Below are 21,114 nucleotides of genomic sequence, written 5' to 3'. Positions count from 1 at the left end.
TTCCGATCCTGTGACCATATCTCTGAAATCTGAGCAGTAGAGGACTTGGCAAGCCAGGTCTGGGTTTGAATTCTGACCACCTGTACTAGAATGACAGGCCAACCAGGGCAGTGTTTGTTCACTTCTGTATCCCACTGCCTAGAATAGTGCCTTGCACACAGTAGGGCCTCAATACTTATTTGTGAAGTTGAATTATCAAGTGGGCTTCTTACTTAGTCTCTTTAAACCTCTGTTTCCTTAACAATAAAAATAGGAAAATAAGACCTACATCATAGAATTTTTAAATTATATATATATATGTGTTTTATTTTGAGAGAATTTTTACATGCAATTGTAAGAAATAATACAGAGAGGGCCTATGTAGCCTGTCCTGCAGTGGTAACATCTTACAAAACAACATCACAGCCAGGATATTGACGCTGATCAAGTCATTGATCTTATAGGATTTCTCTTCTAGGATACTTATGGGGATTAAATGCAATTCTATAGTCATAATGCTTCGCACAATACATGCACATTGTAAATATTTATTTATTTATTTTTTAAAATATATTTTACTGATTTTTCACAGAGAGGAAGGGAGAGAGATAGAGAGAGTTAGAAACATCGATGAGATCGATCAGCTGCCTCTTGCACACCCCCCACCGGGGATGTGCCCGCAACCCAGGTACATGCCCTTGACCGGAATCGAACCTGGGACCTCTCAGTCCGCAGGCTGACGCTCTATCCACTGAGCCAAACCAGTTTCGGCTACATTGTAAATATTTAATAACAGCAGCTAATATCCCTTCAGGAAACAATCTGGTATAGACCAGTGCTTCTCAAAGTGTAATGTGAATATGAATCACCTGGGGAGCTTGCTGAACTGCAGATTCTGATGGAGTAGGTCTGAGTGGGGCCTGAGAGTCTTCATTACCAGCAAGCTCCCAGGGGATGCCTGATGTGAAGTGATAGGCTAAGCAAGTGGCCTCCAGAATCAGACTGCCAGGGTGTAATTCTAGTTGCACCCTTATTATCTTTAAGAAACTTGGACACGTTATTTAACATCTCTATGCTTCTTATTTACTTGCTAAATGGGGTTATTTATAGTCCCTACTTCACAGGGCTCTTGTAAGGCATAAATAATCGTTTTAAAGCACTTAGAACAGTGCTGGGATCATAGGAAGTGTAATCATTAAATGTTAGGTATCATAATTTTACATCATTTCTTATTCTGTATTTTCTCACTGAAATGATATCATTTGAGTTTTTCCACTGGTTACTCTGATCCCCAGAAATGTAGAAATTCACCTCTTCTCACTATATGAGAAAAAAGAGAAGTTATTGCTAGAAGGGATTTTTAGAGCTCTTCTAGCTAAAAAAAAATGGCAAACATCTGGTTCATCAGTTCCTATTCCCTGCCCATAGCAGACATTACTAATCAATCTTGACACTCTTTTTGGAAAAAAAATATTTTTATTGATTTCAGAGAGGAAGAGAGAGGGAAAGAGAGAGAGAGAAACATCAATGATGAGAGAGAATCATTGATTGGCTGCCTCCTGCATTCCCCACACTGGGGATCCAGCCCGAAACCCATGTATATGCCCCAACTGGCTGGGAATTGAGCGGTGACCTCCTGGTTCATAGGTTGACTCTCAATCACTGAGCCATGCCGACCTGGAGATGCTCTTTTTTTTTTTTTTTAATTAAACCTAAGCTATCATTTCACAGTCCTTCTTAAGAGAGTCTCCAGGCAGAGCTGGTGCTCAAGAAGGACTCTGCTTGCCAAACCTGATCTGGCCTAAACTCCTCACAGATGTGGAGACTTAGACCCAGAGGTGTAAAATGACTTCCATGGACTCACACTATCGCCTAGAGCAGTGGTTCTCAACCTTGGCTGCACATTAGAATCACCTGGGAATCTTTTTAAAATCCTGATTTCTGGGCCTCATCCTCCGGAAATTCTGTTTCTTTGTTATGGGGTGAGGCCACAACATTAGTAACAAAGAAACAGAATTTCAGGAGGATGAGGCCCAGAAATCGGGATTTTAAAAAGATTCCCAGGTGATTCTAATGTGCAGCCAAGGTTGAGAACCACTGACCTAGAGAGTGAGTCTGAACTAGAACCCATATCTTCTGTGCTCTTTGTGGAATAAGTTGGAGGGGAGAGAAGAAAGGAAGAGATTCAGGTGAGCACATGATAAGCAAAGGAACATGGGGTAGAAAAAGACATTCTTTACAGACAGGTTCGTGCATTGAGAACAGTAAGAATCTGTGTACTATGCACATCTCAGATTGGCAGCTGCTGGCATTTCCCTTATCCCCCCCTTGAAAGTATAACATGGGGAGGACAAATTGAAGAATAAACTGATTGGAAATTTGGTATGGAAATTTCTTTTTACAATACTCACTAATTGGGGATCCTTAGAAAAACCGTAAGGTGTGATTGGAAAGGCAAATATCTCATTCTTACCTAATTGAACTCCTTAGGGCCTTTCAGGTGTTGCATTGATCACATCAATCTTGCTGCTGTCCCACCCCTGCCCGCTGGCAGCTATGTTATATACCCTGTAATTCTGCCTCTTCCCCCTCCCTCCCATTTCTCATCACTGGGCCATGGCTGACTTCATGGAGTCTCATGGACACACCACAACAAGGTAGATCAGACTGCAGCCATTTCTATGGATTAGTCAAAGGGAATAATGGGATTCTCTCTTTGGGCAATTTGAACTCTAAAGCTATGAAAGGAATCACTTACCAGTGTGAGGGGAGGGGAGGCAAGAGACAAAAGGAGCTATTGGGACACTAATAAGGGAGCCAAAGCAACAAGGACGCTCCTTGGTAGAGAGATGAGAAAGAATTAAATGAGGAGGTGGCACAGAGAAACAGAGAGGGAGACTGGTCAATGACCTTGTGGCCTATAGAAGAGACAGAATAATGATCCATAGAGCATCCTGTCCTCTGAACTTTCTTTTCCTATTTTTAATGTTTTAATATGAAAAATTTTAAACATACACAAGAGTAGGCAGAACAGTATAACAATCCCCCTGCACACACTCCTCAGCTTCGATCATGATCAACGCAGGGCCAATCTAGCTTCTCCTTCTGGATTATTTTTGTTTTTTTAAAATCACCTTCTGGTGCATCTACAAAATCCCAGGTGTGAGACACATTCTTATCAGTAGTCAATGTACAGCCTGCCTTTATTTTCATAGTTAGCTACTTAGTTTTTTTTTCTTCTAGAAATTTTCCCATTTCCTCCCTACACTTGATCTTAGCCAAAAGGCCGAGAAGCAATTATTGTAGTAAAATATACATAACATAAAATTATTTGCTATTTTAATCATTTTAGGTGTACAGTTCAGTGCCATTCACATTGTTTTGCAAACATCACTTAGCTATTTTCAATAGTGAATTTGTGAAGCCACCACCCAAAAACTAAGACCTTGACAATAACCTACATCTAACCAAATCATTCCATCTCATCCATCCTATGGAGCCCCCCTCCCTAGGTAACGCACATCCTAAATCTTTGCATCATCATCCCCTTACTTTCTTTTGATACAGTTTTATAGCGGGTGTATGTACGCCTACAATTATTATTTTTTTTTCACATTACCAATAGTATATTATGCTGTATGCAGTTTTTTGGAACTTACTTGTTTTCCACTTAATATTGTCAAGATTCTTCCCTATTGTTGTAGGTCACTGAAAATCACTTGTTCAGGCTGCTAATACTCCATTGTGTGAAGAGTCTATGTATCAGACACGTTCCAGTTCCAGTCCACATCTTGACAGCGTGCCCCCTTTTCCTTACATTAACCTGAGTGTGTCTTTCTTCAGCACAACTGAAACAGCCAGACTAAAACAGCTATGCTTAGCTGTTGCCAGAGCGAAGTCACACTAATGCTGATGTAAGGGAAGCAGTGAGATTAATCCTTGGGAAGGTCGAAGACTGGTCACATCCATGAGAAAAGGGCCTCTGTCCCCATGATTTATCTGCAGAGCAAGGTTTGCGCTCAGCTGTGATGGAAATTAAAGAGGAAGCTTTAGGACCTCTGCACTGACCCAAAAATGAAAATCATTTAGCAGCATACAGATGGCAGAGTTGTCATGAAGATCAAATGAGATAATGATATGTGGGAACACTTTGTAAACCCCAGAGCCTTTTTATAAATGTGCAGTGGTAGTGTTGTTGCTGTCATTATTCATTTGCATTGTCTGGGCAAATCATTTTCCTATCCCTCCATGATAAAGGTGGGTGCCAGCAGTCCTGAATTTAAGGTAGGAAGAGAGAAGGAGGGAGATGTGAATATTCATGAAATATCAGCTTAGTTCTTAGTCCCTGCAATGGCTCTTCAACGTAAGAATTATTATCTCTGGTTTACAGATGAGAAAACTGGGCTCGATAATATGCCCAAAGTCCTTTAACTGGTGGAGGTGGAGTTTAGATTAAAATCCAGGTCTGTCTGAATCTGAAGCCCTTTTTCTATCTTGCCACACTTCCTGAAATCTGCCTAAGCAGTCCTCACTCTTTCCTCATTCACTGTTCCAATATGGCAGGATGAAAACCTCCTCTTTATGATTTTTCTCAGGGTTTTTTTCCCCCTACGCTGAGACTATTGATGAACTAAAACGGAATCTAAGTAAAAAAAAAAATATCTTTGGGAAGACTGGGAGCCTCCTGGGCTTTAATCTGTGGGTTTTAATCTGGGAACCAGGCAACCAGGGGCAGCTATGCTTGGGTAGACTTGTCACTTGGGTTGCCCCACATATAGAGGCCCCCTGTGGACTGGAGAAGGTGCATTTCACAAGGGGCCACCAGACCTGGGCTCTGGTTCAGGCAATGCCTCTACTTGTTTTAGGCAAACATCTAATCGTCCTGTAAAATGGAATTATGAATGCCCAACAGGGGCTAAGATAAAAGTTAATGTGCTGTAACTTTATATGTTGGGATGAGGTGATAGAAGGGAAAACAGTTTGAAAACTGCAAAGCATTCCCCCCAACATTAATGCAAGCTGGTATTTGTTTTTATGGCTATCATTCCGCCCCTGCAGAGCCCTTTCCCAGGGACAGCCCTAGAGTAGGAGCTTCTCATAATGCCTGAGGTTTGAGAACTCCTAGAAGGCGAGCAACGTGAAGCCATCTAAAGCAAACCAGAGGAAGTCCAGTCTCTGACTATTTATTTTATGAAGTTAGCGGCTGGATATGTTAAGCAAATGTTTTCTTAATTGTGGCGGTATGAGAAAACAATGGGGCAAGGGCTGCCGGGGACAGGGGAGTATCAGGCCTCCACCCCACCCCCAGCCCCCACCACGAAACCTCCAGAGAATGACAGGAAAAAATTAAAGACAGGCCTTTTCTTTTCGTGGTCACATGGCTGCACTGCTGCTGTAATAAGAACCTGCACCAATTAGAAAGGTTTCACCTCCTCCCGCCTGGCTCCTCCCCCAATTACCCTCCCCCCTCCCCCCTCCCCCCCGGCACCTCTCAAAGCCGACTGGGTTGTGGACTCCGGGAGTTTGCCAAACACAGCAAACACGGGTGTGTGTGAGCGGCTGGAGGGGGACTCTTCCCCCTGCCATCTCCGTCCCTTCCTCCCCTGCTCCCTCCCTTCCACACTGTTTTGATTTTCTAGGACTTCCTCCTCTGGGCGAGGGAGGGGGAGGAAAGACGCGGCGAGCGCCTGGCGTGTGTGTGTGTGTGTGTGTGTGTGTGTGTGTGTGTGCAAAGTGGAGTGTAACATGCTGTAATGGGAGGAAACGGAGCCGCTTCCGAGGGTCCTGGACTGCAGCGGGCGTTCTGATTCCAGTGGCACCTGAGCACGCACCTCCACACGCGAGCGCGACCTGTACCATCAGGTACGTGTGGTCGCCGGCCTGCCTGGGCTGTGTGGCTGGGGTGTGCGTGGTAGCGAGCGAGTGCGGTGGTGCCCCAGGTCGGCGCCTGGGGGAGCAGGGAGCCCGGGGCGGCGGGCGGCGGGCGGCGGGACGCTTCGCGTGCGCCGCGGTCTGGCGGGTGAGCCGGTGGGAGCGCTCTTCCCGGAGCTGCTTCCCGGGCAGGTCTGTGCCGAAGGCCGGGATGATGCAGGTCTGACGCCGAGGGCAGCGGAGGTGCTGCAGGTCTGGGTGGCACGCGCTGGCGCTGGGCTGGCGGTGGCGGGTAAGGGGCGACCGGTGCAAGGGGCATCGAGCGGGGCTTGCCCGCGGACGTCGGTGTCACGTGTGCTGTGGGCCACTGGGGCGAGGGCCAACTGTGTGCGGGTGAGGAACATGCCTGGCCCACGACAGCGGGCACCTGGGAGCGCACGAAAGGCTCGTCTGTTGGTGCGTGTGCACTCAGGCTGTGTTCCCGCCGGCGGGGCCTGGGGGACGTGATGTGTGGGAGACGCAGGCTACTCGCGCTCCCTGGAACGGGAGCCTCCTCCGGGGGCCCGGCGCGGCACTAGGCCCTGTGCGGCCGATCCGTCCCCGAGCGCGTCCGCACCCGCCCGGGGGGTACTGCCCGCCTCCGGCGCGCGGCGGGCGGGGGAAGGGAAACGAGCCTCTCCTGGCGCGCTCGGCCCTGCTCGCGCCTCCCCGCCGGCTCACCTGGGCTCAGCCCCACCTGCTCGGGGGGAGGGGCGTGGCCGGGGGCGTGGCCTGTCGGGCCTGGCAGAGCCCGGCAGAGCCGCGGAGAGAGCGGGCGGCTCCTCATTCCAGGGATTCCTCGGGCTCCCGCGCTCGCGTCCGCCGCTGAGCCGGCCCGGCGCGCGCCTTCGGCGTGTGCGTGTGGGTGTGCGGAGGGGGCGCCGGTGCGGGAGCGCGGGCGCGAGCGCGCCTGTGCGTCGGTGCGCCCCCGCAGTGCGCCCCGCGCGCGCGGAGATACCGCCCCCGCCCCCACGGGGCCCTGCCGGCCCGAGGCGGGCGCGCCCTGAGCCGCTTGGCGGTGAGTGCTAGAGGACCCGCGCCGGGTGAGGGGTGGCCTGCGGGGGAACGCAGGGTGGGGCTGACTCGGAGCGGGACCGAGGACGCCCTCCTGCAAGGAGGCGGTGGCTCCTTCTTGGCGGGGACACTTGAGGCGCCGGGTGGGAACCGAAGCGCCCCGGCTCTCTGAGGTAGATGTGCAGCTCCTGGAGGGGTTCCCGAGTGGAAGGCGTCCCGAGAGTGGGGGAGATCGGTCAGGAAGGGGGCCCGGCGCCCCGCGTCCCTTTTGGTCCTGGCCAGCGGCCCCGGAGGGCTGTGTGCGGGACTGCGGGAAGCGCTGAGGATGGGCAGCCGGGACCGGTCTCTTTCCTCTCGGTGGACTTCCTGCCCCCTCCCCAAAACCAAACCACACACTCTTCCTGCACGAGTGCAGGCCTCGTGGAAAAGCAAGGGTCTCCTTTTTGTGTGTTGCTTAAAGTCTTCTTTGATTCATTAAACTGAGACATTTAAATGCCTTAGGATGACAGTACTTGCTATTGCTATTAACTTTACGCGCTTCATTGGCATGTGTTCGTCTACTTAAAATAGAGGATGAAAAAAATCGGTTTCACTTTGATCATTGGTGCTGTATGTTTGCTAGCTGGATTTCCTTCTCTGGTTAATAAGAACCAGCAGCCTGCGGCCGGGGGTGGAGGCGGCCCTTCCAGTTTTTATCAGCAGCTGGTTGCCCCCTTTATTTATAAGGTACTACCGCCCGGTTTTGTAGAGTTTGAAACCTTTTTTTCTTTTTTTTCCTAAACCTACCTGACGAAAATGAAGGCTCGCAAATGTTTCCTCTGAACACCCAAAGGCAAAAACATTGAATGTTAATTATTCTATTAGTATGTAAAGGTCAGTTTTGCATCCCATTTTGGCAGACCAAACTTTAACTCTGCTCTGGTCTCTGCGTCCACAGGCTTGTAACGTTCATTGTTTCCTGCTTGCAGCTAATGAAGTCTGCGCATGACTGTGAGGGGTTTAGCCTGAGTAGTTTAAAGAGGGTTTTGGAGTCAGCAGCCTTAAGGCTGTATTTCAGACTTGAGCATCTCTAAATCTCAATGCTCTAATTTTAAATAATGGGCTTAGAAATACTTTCCTAGGCAGTTTGTTGCCTCATACTCAAGACACAGTTGTGTGTGTTTGTGTGTGTGTTTTCTGTGCATTTCCTTTTATATCTGGCTGAAAAGTCACCTCCCCCATGTAAACCCCTCAATTTGTTGCTTAACTTCGGTAAAATTTTAATCCCAGGTTGATTTCCCCTGCCGTGGTTTTTTCACTTTTGGGAAGCCTGCCTTTGCTTTCCATTTAGAACAGTGGTTCTCAACCTTGGCTGCACATTAGAATCACCTGGGAATCTTTTTAAAATCCTGATTTCTGGGCCTCATCCTCCTGAAATTCTGTTTCTTTGTTACTCATGTCGTGGCCCATAACAAAGAAAGGTTGAGAACCACTGATTTAGAAGGAAATGCAAATAATTTTTATGTTGACCAAAACAATACCATTAAGAAAATAATTCTGCTCTAAATAAGCATGGACTGCATTCCAAAACTGTGTGTGTTGGAAAAACAGCTCTGGATTACTTCTGGAGACTTGAGTTCAAGTTCTGACTTTGTCACCTTGTAAGTTTGTGACCAGGAAAAGTTCTCTTTAACCTTTCGTGTTTTATTTTCCTCTGTAAGGGGGTGATAATATCTGTCCTAATACATTACAGAGTTTCAGGAATTAGAGGGAATAATGTGCTTTGAAAAATACTTGTGTTATGTTATTTGTAAAAGCCTTTGAAGACGTGAGAGAACTTCATAAACACAATCGTTGCCACTCGCCCGAGTGATTTAGGACTAGGACTTTACCTTAAGATTTTAACGGACATGATAATTATGAAACTAAAAACTTTCACTTTTAAATGTTCCGTTTGATAAGAGTTCTGTAACGGGAAATTCCTTTTATCTCCTTATGGAGTCGCCTTGTTACCAACCTCTGGTGGTTGCCAAAAAAAAAAAAAAAAAAAATCCAAAGGAAGATTTTACTTTGTGTCTTTTTAGGTTATCTCTCCTGGATAGTTTTGCTGTGCAACTTTTAGTTTGCCTTAATCAAATAATAAGTAAAACAACTATAATAAAAGTTGTTTTTGCAACTTCGAATATGACAATAAAATAATAAGAATTGTAAGTTCAGGAGGTAAGTCAAGAACAGGGTTGGGCAAAAGTAGGTGTACAGTAGTTAGTATGCAGTAGTTTATTCTTCTATTTATTATTATGATTATTATTATTAACTTACTTTTGCCCACCCCTGCGCATTGGCATAATTCTAATGTAAATAAAATTCTGACACTGTGTAGAGATTTTAACATCAAATTGTCTGTTTTTGGCCTTTGTTAGATAAGCTGTTGCAGTTATGAGAACCTGGTGACAGAGAAAGTTTTTTTAATTAAGAAGTTTCTAGAAGAAATGTGAACTGAGGCTGAGTTGTAATTCTTTTAGGGAGCGTATTTAAAGTTATTGGATGAATCTATATGGGGGAGTTTAATGGTTGAGACAAATGAGTGCTGCCAGTCAGCCGGTAGCCATTTAGGATCTGTCCACATTAAAGCAACAGCAATTTAGGAATTGGACTGTCAGATCTTGATAGTACAAACTGCCAAGGTAGGAAAGGAGGGAGTTGTATGCGGGAGGTGCTGACACCTGAATTTTTTTTTTTTTTTTACCTGGGATATAGTGTAATAGCTCATTTGCAAAGAAAGAAAATCTTGTCTCTCGTGCCTCAGGTGTTATAAACGTGCAATTGATCCTCATTATTCTCATTTTCTGTGGACTCTGTATTTGAGAATCTGTCTACTTACTAAAATGTTTTTGTGATTCCCAAAACAGTATTTGCAGCCCTTTTGCAATCATTCATGCACATGCTCAGAGTGGTAAAAAATGTGAGTCTCTGAAATGCACGCTCCCAGCCGAGGTTGAACAAAACAATACTCTGCCTCCTTGTTTCAACTCTCATACTGTAAACAAGTATGCTGTTGCAGTCTATTGAGTGCCATGTTTTTCTCATTTGGGGGCTTTTTGTTGGCGGTTTTGCTGTTTAAAAAGCATAATACCGAAGTGCGAAGTGTTCCTAAGAGCAAGAAGGCTGTCATGTGCCTTACATTTAAAAGAAGCCCATTTAGATAAGTTTTGTCCAGGCATGAGTTATAATGCTGTTGGCCTGGAGTTCAGTGTTAATGAATCACAACAGATATCAAATAAGGTGCCTTTAAATAGAAACACTCATAAAACAAGATTATGTATTGATCAGTTGACAAAAATGTTGTAACGGAGGCTTGCAGGAACCTAACCCTGTCTTTCCCCTAGGAGTAATGGTTCAGTGTTTGCTAATTCAGTGTTCACAGAGACTTTATAGAACATAACTATGGTGAATAATGAGAACTGACTGTATTTACTGATGTGGAGAACTCGCGTGCTTCCTAATGATACAACATGTCATGGGTTAGAAGACTCTAGGCTCTTCCTAAGCTGATGGTTAAGATTTGGGAACAGTGGAAAGTTAGACCTGGAGTATTATGGAAGTTTGCCAACTTGCAAATTTATGTATCTCATTCTTGGGGGTAATAAGTTCCTGAGAGGATGAGGCACTGTGGTACTTGGGAATAGGAAAGTCTAAATATCCAAATAAAACAAACGGCAAGAACAAACATATCCAGAGTAAATTAAAATTCCAAAGTTTCTCTTATTTATTATGTGGTGCTGTACAAGGCTGAGATCTTGAAAGTGAGACAGATTCACAACAGCCTAAATATGAGATAGAAAAAGGTAGTTAATTTTTATTTTGACAACAGTGTTACAAAAGGGTGGGAGTTGGTAGTCTGCTCAAAAAGTCCAGATGTGAATTTTATTTTTCCTCCTTGGACACAGTGGTGTCAGTGTGGGCCCACCATGTAGTACTTTCCAGGGGACACTGTAGGGAGATGGGTGAAATCAGCCAGCAGTAAGCATTTTACTCCAGCACTGGGCAGCCATAAAGGTCATGAAATAGGCTGTAACCTAAGTTTGATTTTGCAGTTTTAAGCCTAAATAGGTGGCCCTCAACTCACCCATGGTCAGCTTTCAGATAGTCTGTACATTTGCGCAGTTTGCACTGAAAGCAAACTGCATTTTATGATATCTAGGATTTTAGTTTTGCATGGAGGCACTGTTTGGCAGCTCTTGTTGCCAGGGTCAGGATGACTAAACATCGGATCCCTATGTCCTTTCGTTCCCATCCCCTAGCCCCGGGGAGTCTAGTCTTGGGCCATGTTAGCATCAGAACACCTAAAGTAGTTAATTGAGCATTCCATCAGGGGTTTCCACGCCCAGTGCTACCTGTATTCAGCCCAAGCTAACTGGCACCTCCATCTCTTGATGTGACAGGAGGTGGAGTTGAGCAAAGGCACAGCTGAGTTAATGGCAGGCACCTGACGTAACCTTGTTCCTGATACGTAATGTGTCCCACTTGGGAAGTTAGATTGTTGGCTGCCCAACCCATAGACCTAGCTATCTCCCACAGAGGTTTCACTGGAGGGACATTAAGGAGAGGGTACACACCTGTATCAATTTACCAAGTTGATTAGTGTTCTAAGCCAATGGAAGGGCTGCCAACAAAGATGGCTCTCATTCTGAGGCTATGCCTGAGGTTGGCTAGCACTTGAAAGAAGCCTAACTAGGGATTTTACACACACACACACACACACACACACACACACACACACACACACACCTGGAAGTGAGCATAAAACGTGGGTATATTGTTCAGATTTTAGACATTTGGCCTTCAGAATGCATTTTCAAGAATGGTTATGTGTACAAGTAAGAAATTGGATGTAAGTGGAATCTGGCCTGTCTGACATTGTGCCTGGTATGCTGCTTCAGATTATGGCAATTTGGGCCAGTTAATTATTCATGCCTGGAACATACCTAGATAAGGAAAGCTGGACTTATGTTCTATCTTTGGTAGTATGACTATGGAAAGAGTATTTTGAATAAATACTCATGACCAAAATATATTTTTCATATATATTTCGTCATCCACTATGCGTGACTCACAGCTCCCCAAACCTTTGGAATTTCCCCAGGGTTGAGAGTGACAAAGGTGTCTTTTGTTATGTGAATGAGGTGATTTGTGGAAGCACCTGTGGATGGGGCTGGTTGCCAGGAGAACCAACCACGGGATTAGAAGGTTGGAACGGTCATTCCTGCTCCCGCCTCTGGGGATGGGAGAGGGGATGGAGGTTGATTCACTTGACTAGACAGTGGCCAGTGATTTAATCAATTATGCCTATATAATGAAGCCTCCATAAGAACCCTCCAAGAGGATGGGGTTCAGAGAGCTTCTGGGTCGTTGAACACTAGGAAATTCAGCAAAGAGTGGTGTACCTGGAGAGGGCATGGAGGCTCCGTGCCCCTCTCCCACATACCTTGTCCTATGCATCCTCTGCATCTCTTTCATCCAGCTGTTCCTTCTACAATAACCAAGTGACCTAGTAAGTAACATGTTTTTCTGAGTTCTGTGAGTCACTCTAGCAAATTAATTGAACCCAAGTCGGGAGTTGTGAGAACCTATTGTATTTATATTATAGCTGGTCTTTAGAAGCACAGGTAACAGCCTGGACTTCAGATACCTGTGTGTCTGAAGTGGAGGGCAGTCTTGTGGGACTGAGTCCTTAACCTGTGGGATCTGATTCTACCTCCAGGTAGATCGTATCAGAGTTAAGTTGAATTCTCGGACACCCTGCTTGTGCACCTTAACTGTTATCTACTGCAGGTTAACAGGTTTTCCTGAGCAGGACCAAGTAGAAGCAATCCTCCTTAGCACTGAGCCTTGGAGCCTGAAGTCCTTAGGCCTTATGTTTAATTCCTATGTGGCTGCGGCCCCAGGAATCCGATAGCTTTGCAGTCTGTGTTGTTTGCCCCACTCTCACTATCAACTGACTTGGTGTGAGCATCTTCTTACCTGCCTTGGTTCCTATTCATGTGATTCCATGCCTGTCTCTGTTCAAAGAAAGTAAAATAAGGCATGGTTTTTATGTGCCTGAAAGGAGAGAGCTTGCTTCCCTTTGCTTACTTTAGAAACTGTTAGGCGATTGCCTGATTCATGTCTCAAGGTATAGGAGAAAGAGCACAGACTAGCTTGTCTTGCCTTGGTTGCTGAGGGAAGATTGTTTTTGTTGTTCTGATAACTTAATAACTGTGCTTTTCTCCAAAAGCACTTCATGAAAATCAGCTTAAGAATAGGAAAAATAGCATTTGATGGTGAGTGAGGAGACTTGGATTCCAGGGGTAGCTTCTTTAGAAGTCACTTACGTTCTGGGCACTTTGGTTTTTCATCTGTAGAAGAATACTAATATTCGTATTTGGTCAACACTCATTGGGAGCCTAGTGAGGTAATTTATGTGAATGTGCTTTTGAAAAGTATGTGCTGCACAGCTATAAGCTGGTGATAGTGGTAGAATGAGAACATATATTTGTTGATTTACAAGGCAATTTTGGCTTCATTATGTCATTTAATCCACATGCCAAGCTTGTGAACTGTGAAGTAAGCAGCGTTACTATGATTTTCTTTTAGCGAGCAAACTTGGGTATGGAGAGGGTAAATGACCGGCCCATACATTTAGTGTTAGGCATTCAGAGCAAAGCCTAGAACAAAATAGGCTTTCATTGATTTATTGTTGATTGAGTGAGTGAAAGTGTTGAAGTAGAGCTCAAACTTTAGTCAGGTCCTGGCTCAACTGACTTAACAGAGAGTAAAGTGTGAGAAGAAAAAAGCCTTACACAGATGAGAGATATTTTTATCAGGAAGAACAGAGAGGATGATTTGAGAATTGGGTGTTTATAGGAAGAATGTGTGTTGGAAAAACATAGGGGGCAGCAATTAGGACACACTGTGGGGAAGAACAGCGAGGAGGATGTTAATGCACATCTACCTCATGTGCCTGAAGCTAGGCTTGCATGTGGCCACCAGAATCTGGTGATGATTGGTCTGAGATTTTATTTCACTTATTCCTCTCTCTGAGATGGACAGCTAGCGAAATCGAGCACAGTGTGGCTACATTCGGTGTCTGCCACTCCAGAGCAGTAAGTTTCCTTTTCCTTTTCTGGATAGTCTCTATGTATTTAATAGAGAGGGGATGGATGTTGATTCACTAGACCAGTGATGGCGATGAGCTTGGCGTGTCAGCATTTTGAAAAACCCTAACTTAACTCTGGTGCCATGTCACATATAGAAAATTTTTTTTTTTGAAATTTTTTGATATTTGCAACCATAGTAAAACAGAGATTTATATTTTTGATATTTATTTTATATATTTAAATGCCATTTAACAAAGAAAAATCAACCAGAAAAATGAGTTCGCGTGTCACCTCTGACACACGTGTCATAGGTTCCCCATCACTGCACACTAGACAGTGGCCAGTGATTTAATCAATTATGCCTGTATGAGGAAGCCTCCATAAAAACCCTCCAAGAGGACGGGGTTCAGAGAGCTTCTGGGGTTCAGAGAGAGGACATACCCAATGAAAGCCTCTAAATTCTTGACAGCCAAAAGGGTCATACACCCTGTGCAATTCATACTTGTAGGCTTGTCCTATGCTTGTACTTTATTAACGAGGCCACATTGGATCAGCCCAGGGAGGCGGTCCTGATGGAGGGGATAGGGTGATAGAACAGGGGCAACAGGAATTAGGGATTCTGAAGAGTCCACTGGAGGTTGATGTCTTCCTGATTCTGGCTTTTGGCCAAGTGACAGTGTGGCAGGCACATCTGGAGGTTTGAATGCGCTTCTCTCTACCCATTGGTTCTCATACTGTAGTCAGCCACTATTACTAGAAGATCCGGGCAGTGAGGCGAGCCTGGTGCTGCAGCTTGCACCTTGGGAATCTCCTTGGAACACTCTCATACATATCTTGAAAGTCCATTCCCTTGCCTGAAAAAAAATACAACCTAATACAGCCCATCTTTCTGTTCCCCAGATAGGGGCCCTTGTCCCCTTGTTGATCAAAATTGGACCGCTCTTTGTGGAAGGCCAACATAATGGAGTTCATATTTATAGCTGAGCTTGTCATTTGCACTGAATGCCCCTAAGTTTTAGTAGCTTTTGAATTGATACCGAATGTTCTCTGATTTTCAACCTGATGCTATTTGGAAGAACATATTATTAAAGATAAGGGCGTCTGAGGAAAAGAAGGTGGCTGGCAGAGAAAACACATGACTGTTGCTGGAAAAAGAAATTACAAAACAAAAATGGATTTCAGTACAGTATAACACCTTTACAAATACATGTTTTCTCTTTCCAGAAGCACATCCCTCTCACTTTGTTGTTATGTCCAGGTGTTAGTTAGCATTTTGAGTTATTATATTTTTGGTTATCCTGATCTCATAATATAAAAACTATCACAGAGATGAAAAGACTTTTGGGATGTACTTAGATTTATTTTCCAGATGTTGCATAATCTTTTGCAAAAGGCAGTAGATGATTTATGGTTCATAAAGGATATACAATAAACCAGACATGTCACTCTCCTACTTACAACTATTCACACCACTCAAGGGCTTTTCACTGGCTGAGAATACCATCTCAGCTTTATTGTGCCCTGCAGGGTATGCATGATCGGGCCCTTGCCCACTTTCCCACCTCACCTCCCTGAACTGTGGTCAGGCCACAGCACTCCTCCATATCCACATGTCCAGCTTTGGTCTGACTTGGATTTTCCCCCCAAAAGTTATTTGTCCTCCCCCTTGCCTCCTTAATAATGTTAATCCTTCGCATCCTTTAGGTATCAACTTTCATTCATCTCCTCAGAGAAGTCTTCCCAGATTACTCTAAAGTAGTGGCCAGTGCCTGTCTTTTTATTTTATTTTTATTATTTTTTTAAACTATATTTTATTGATTTTTTACAGAGAGGAAGGGAGAGGGATAGAGAGTTAGAAACATCAATGAGAGTGAAACATCGATCAGCTGCCTCCTGCACACTCCCCACTGGGGATGTGCCCACAATCAAGGTACTTGCCCTTGACCAGTACTGAACCTGGGACTCCTCAGTCCGCAGGCCAATGCTCTCTCTATCCACTGAGCCAAACCGGTTAGGGCTGTCCTGTCTTTTTAAAAATACATTTACTGTCATTTGCAATTTATTTACTATATTTGCATTTATTTTGACAAGTAATTTTAATACATATAAAGCCCATTCACTTCTCATAACAATCCTAACATATGAGGGAGGTAATATTAATATTTACCCCATTTAATAGATGAGGAAACCGAGGTAAAGTTACTTCCCAGGGTCACATAGACAGAGAGAGGCTGAGCTGATTTGATTGACCAGAATCAAACCTGGGACTCTTCATCTGCAGGCCATCACTCTATCCATTGAGCCAAACCAGCCAGGGCTTACTAATATATTTTATTGGGTTTGTTGGGCTGTGATATTGTACACGACATAAAATTCAGAAGACTTTGAACTAATTACTGTTATCTTTCACCTTTATTTGCTTAGGTCTTTTGTGGCTAGATAATGCCTAGTCTCTGGTCTTCATCTTCCACCTGTTTTATTGTATTATTACCAGCCCTATTGTCCTTACCTCACACCTGGTTCCTACAGAAGCCTCCTAACTGACCTGCTTCCAGTGACTTCCCACTTCACTCCCTCAAGTCAAATCATCCTCCCAGAACTGCTAAACTAAAATATCATGAACATCATATTACCAGCCCGCTCAGGGACTGATAATGACCGCCTGTTGCCTACTACATTAAGTGTGGACCTGTCTGGGTAGCCTTCAGCTCTTTCCTAAATCCACATTCTGCTGACCCAAACTTAGCTTCTTCTGCTTCTTAACAAGGAAGTTCAGTTTTTACTGGCTGGTCTGTCTCCTTGTCCTGGCCTCTCATTCCTGCCTCTGTGCCTTTCCTCAGGCTGTTGATCCTTGTTGCAGTACTTCCTTGCACCCAGGAAATAATCAAAGTGTGATCCACAGGTCAGAGAGGGCTTTAGATTTCATAGATTCTGAATAAACTTAAATATCTAATTGTCTATGATGCTAACATACTTAAGGCATATGCTAAAACTGGGGAAGGAAACTTCGATGTGGCTTTTTGAAACTCTCTCTCTCTCTCACACACACACACACACACACACACACACACACACACACACACACACACGTACGTATACACACCACCTAAGAATAGATGTTCACAAGGTAACCACTTAACCGACACTGATCTCTATTTTATTACATAATACACATTTTGGATGTAAATTATATTTAGTCTTTCTTTTTTGTGCCCTTTTAAATTTGTTGTTATCCTATTTCACATACTTTAGGTTTACAAACAAGATTATAACTCCTTAAAAGCAGGGATCATATCTTCAACCTCTCTTGAGTACTTTGCTGAACTCAGAATAATTGTGTAATAAAAATTGGTTGGTTTCATTAATGAGGTTGCAGCAGATGGCAGGTGCCTTGCAGTTGAACCTTAAATACCTAATTCCTTATCTACTACCTACTTTGACCGTAAGTTGCTTGGGGGTGTAGATTTCATAGATTCTGAACAAACTTCAGTATCTCATCTTCTACAATGCTAGAATTCTGGGTCTACTGTATGTCATTTGATATTTGCTTCTATGCATAACACTTCTGTGCATACTTAAGGCATATGCTAATATGTATCTATTTGGATTTGGAATTTTGAAAGTGTTGTCCTTAAACTTAACGGGGAAATTAAAGAATTGGAGTCTAAATACTACATTAAGGAGTAGAATGCTTATCATTATTTACTTAATAAAAATAAGAGACTTTAAACTCAAACCTTGCCTGAATAGGAAACTGGCTTAGGTGAGGAGAATGATAACTGAGTTCTTGGGAGTTCAGCAGACCTTTTCCTATCAGTCTGTTCTTTCCAAACCTTTGTTTGTTTTCCCCACTTTTGAACAAGTTTACAAATCCTTACTCACAGGAGATGATCTTTCCTGTCTTACTCAGAAGATTAGGACTGTGAGTATCACTTGTTTTACCTCTGATTTTGCTCGTCCTCCCTTGTCTCTGAAAAAGAAGAAATTTACTGGTTTATGACCATGCCCTTCCAGTTAGTCTTCCCTCACTTGATCTCCCCTCACATCTTGAGACTTTCCAACCTGTCTGTTCTGCTGCCTCATCCCCACTGCTCCCACGAGAATGTCCCATTACCTTCTGTATGCCTCAGAGCTGTATCTTTTTTTTTTTTTTAATGTTTTTGTTGACTTTTTAGAGAGAGAGGAAGGGAGGGGGATAGAGATAGAAACATCAATGAGAGAGGAATCATCCATTGGCTGCCTCTTGCACACCCCGCACTGGGGATTGAGCCCACAACCCAGGCATGTGCCGTGACGAGCAATCAAACCAGGGACCTCTTGGTTCCTGGGTTGATACTCAACCACTGAACCACACCGGCCGGGCCACAGAGCTGTACTTTCAGATCACCCACCCTGCCTTTGGCTTCCCTTTCTGTAGAATGGCTCTATTCCATTCTACACGGTGCTACCAGAATGATTTGCACAGAACACTTAGATGGGCAAGTTATTTCTCTGCTCTGAGATTTCAGTGGCTCCTTAATGCATGCAAAAAATCAAGCCCAAATCCTGCCAGAGCTATCAGTCCTTCCAGGATATGGTTCTATCCTCGTCTCTTACCTCCTATCCCCAGTTTGTTTTTCTAGCTGATTTGGGCAACTTGCTCTTAACTGGATTCTGCTTATGTTCTTCTGGAGTGCTTCCATAAATGTTCCTCAGAGGCTCAGCTCAGCTTTTTTCTCACCAAAGCCCTTCAGAGTTCATCTATTTCTTTGGGACTTAGTTTGTAGCGCTGTTTGACACTGAGTGCATTGTGCCTTAATCCATTATTTCCCTAAGTATTCCCTGAGAGATGCTTCAGGTTAAAAGAATGGCCAGTGAGGTTTGAGAGATTTCGAGTACATAGAGCTGCCATCTGCACGGCCTTTGCCCCTTGTGTAAGGCATAGCAAGAAGCATATCAAGACACAGGAAGGAAAATAAGTGGCTTAATTTGGTTTATTCCAGCGTTTCTGAAACTTATTTATCATAGAAGAAATGTTTTTCATATAACATGTGAACATCCAGTGCAAAACACTTTGGAAAAATACTGCCTTAAACTAGATTTCTTGTAGGCATGTCTACTGCACAGATTGAAAGCTCTTTGAAGGCACCCATTGGGCTGTGTTCATTTTTCCTGCCTCAGCACCTGGTAGATATTTAATGTTTACTGAATGAAATCACATTGCAAGATCAAGAGTTGCTCCTTCTTTGGATGCTTGAAGTACGAATATTAGAAAGAAAAGCTGGTTAACTACATCTTGTAACTGCATATACATAGTAGGTACTCAGTAAATGCTGAAGAATGCTGACTAAACTCTGATCATCTTTAATGGGATGTAGTTAAGGTATTTTTTAGAAATATGGTGCTAGATAAAATGATGATAGGTGGTGGTGATAGTATATACACTACAACACATGATTTTATTTTATTTTTATTAATTCTTGAGTGAGAGAGAGAGAGAGAAACATCGATGTAAAAGAGACACACATCAATTGGTTGCCTCCCACATGCGCCCCAACTTGGGCCAGGGATTGACCCTGCAACCTAGGCCAGGGCCAAAACATGACATTTTAAAATAAAGGTTCTTATTGGACTTAAAATGCCATTTGACTCACCAATGGAATTCACATACAACTTGTGATGAGTACACTGCATACATTAAGCTACATGGTCCTGCAGGGTCTCTCTCAGCTAAAGGAGGTTCAATCATAGTAATTTTTGTTAAAAATAATAAACCAGCAACCACACCACCACAACAAAAATCTCAGACTGGTAGTAATGCTATGTTCATAGAGCTGCCTTTGTTCCGAAAAGTTAGTTTTTACTGGGTATGTCTGTCCAGACATGTTGTTACGCACACACATAAACATTTATAAGCACAATTAACATGGGCATGAATATTCACAATATCCCTTCTTTGAGTTCTGACACAAGCTGCTTCCTGGAATCGACAAGGTTTGGCTCAGTAGACGGAATGGAATTTAACCCTTTTCTCTTGTGCTCCTGAACCTAGTCCATGCAGTGTCTTCCCGGAATGGGAAGAATTTTATCTTCAGAAGAGTGATCTGCATTTTATGGGGGAATCATTCCAGTTGTGAATGACCAGAATTCTGAAAGTGTCTTTCAAATTCTGTCTAAAGACTTGTATTTCTCTCTTTTGCTTTCCTTTTAGGCTCCAACCAGGAATGGAGACACCGTTGGATGTTCTGTCCAGGGCAGCATCTCTGGTGCATGCTGATGATGAAAAACGTAAGTGAGGCTTCTGTTTTATTTGCTTTTTACTATGCCCCCTCGCCTCCTGCACTATCATAGACTTAACATGTTTCTTTACTTGGCTTTGTGGCTATATGCTGTTAATTTTGGTTGTTTTCCTTAGAGATAACAGCTTGGTATTTTTAATTTTATTTTCAAGTGCCAGAACATGTAAGTCTTTTAAATGTTATCTTTGGATCCTAGGGCCTGAGCAGTTCACTCCAGAAAGTCCTTTCCTTTCCAGCTTCCTCCAGTGGGGCTGGAATGGGAAGACACTCCTTATGTGTCTAGAGGTTTAGATAAATATGTGTTGGTTGATAGACAAATTGACCATCAGAGAACTAGAGATGGGGAAAAAAACCTTCCAAGATCATTCCTGTCATTGGAAGTATGCAGCACGTATCCTAATGAAAAACAGTTGTGAACATTCCTTTCCCATAGCTGAGAGAGAGCAAATATTTGGGGGGAAAACTTTCTTAATGTGGTGGGGGAGGGGCAAAAGGAGAATGAACATTGACATTGGAAGATTATTCCACAATGTGTCAAAGTGATCTTCCTGCTCATCCTAAGGTATATTTATTTTTAAATGATCTGCTCCAAGTTAAAATTGCTTGCTGAACGGTATTTGCAAGAATAACTGTTTTATGTGGGAACAAGGTTGAGTATTCTTTTCCTAAGCATTAAAAAAACAAAAAATATATAAGGTTGAGCATTTTTGCATTCTAAGTTCTGAGAGATGAGCTGCTTTCCAGTTTAGTTGTTAACGAGTTGGCAGCTGGAAGTACATGTCCTTAAAACTGTAGGGTCTGCCTTTTTAATAGCTGTT

General features: G+C 43.7%; 1 protein-coding gene across 6 annotated transcripts in view; it reads left to right on the top strand.

The window, feature by feature from the left end:
- Positions 1-5,531: 5,531 nt before the first annotated feature.
- VGLL4 (vestigial like family member 4) overlaps positions 5,532-21,114 on the top strand; it is a 146,375-nt gene continuing 130,792 nt past the window's right edge. The window contains exons 1-2 of one of the 6 annotated variants that reach the window (XM_059663594.1): positions 5,532-5,841; positions 20,209-20,285. In XM_059663594.1, the coding sequence (XP_059519577.1) occupies positions 20,222-20,285 (64 nt within the window). In that variant the 5' untranslated portion in view covers positions 5,532-5,841; positions 20,209-20,221. Of the gene's footprint in view, positions 5,842-6,121; positions 6,143-6,652; positions 6,908-7,055; positions 7,077-20,208; positions 20,286-21,114 lie in introns of those variants that run through there. The other 5 variants (XM_059663597.1, XM_059663600.1, XM_059663595.1 and 2 more) reach the window with 5 other exon arrangements.

Source organism: Myotis daubentonii, chromosome 14 (genome assembly GCF_963259705.1).
Source record: "Myotis daubentonii chromosome 14, mMyoDau2.1, whole genome shotgun sequence".
Classification (NCBI taxonomy): Eukaryota; Metazoa; Chordata; class Mammalia; order Chiroptera; family Vespertilionidae; genus Myotis; species Myotis daubentonii.
The sequence above is the reverse complement of the archived record's forward strand: the minus strand, read 5'-3'. Positions and strand labels throughout refer to the sequence as shown.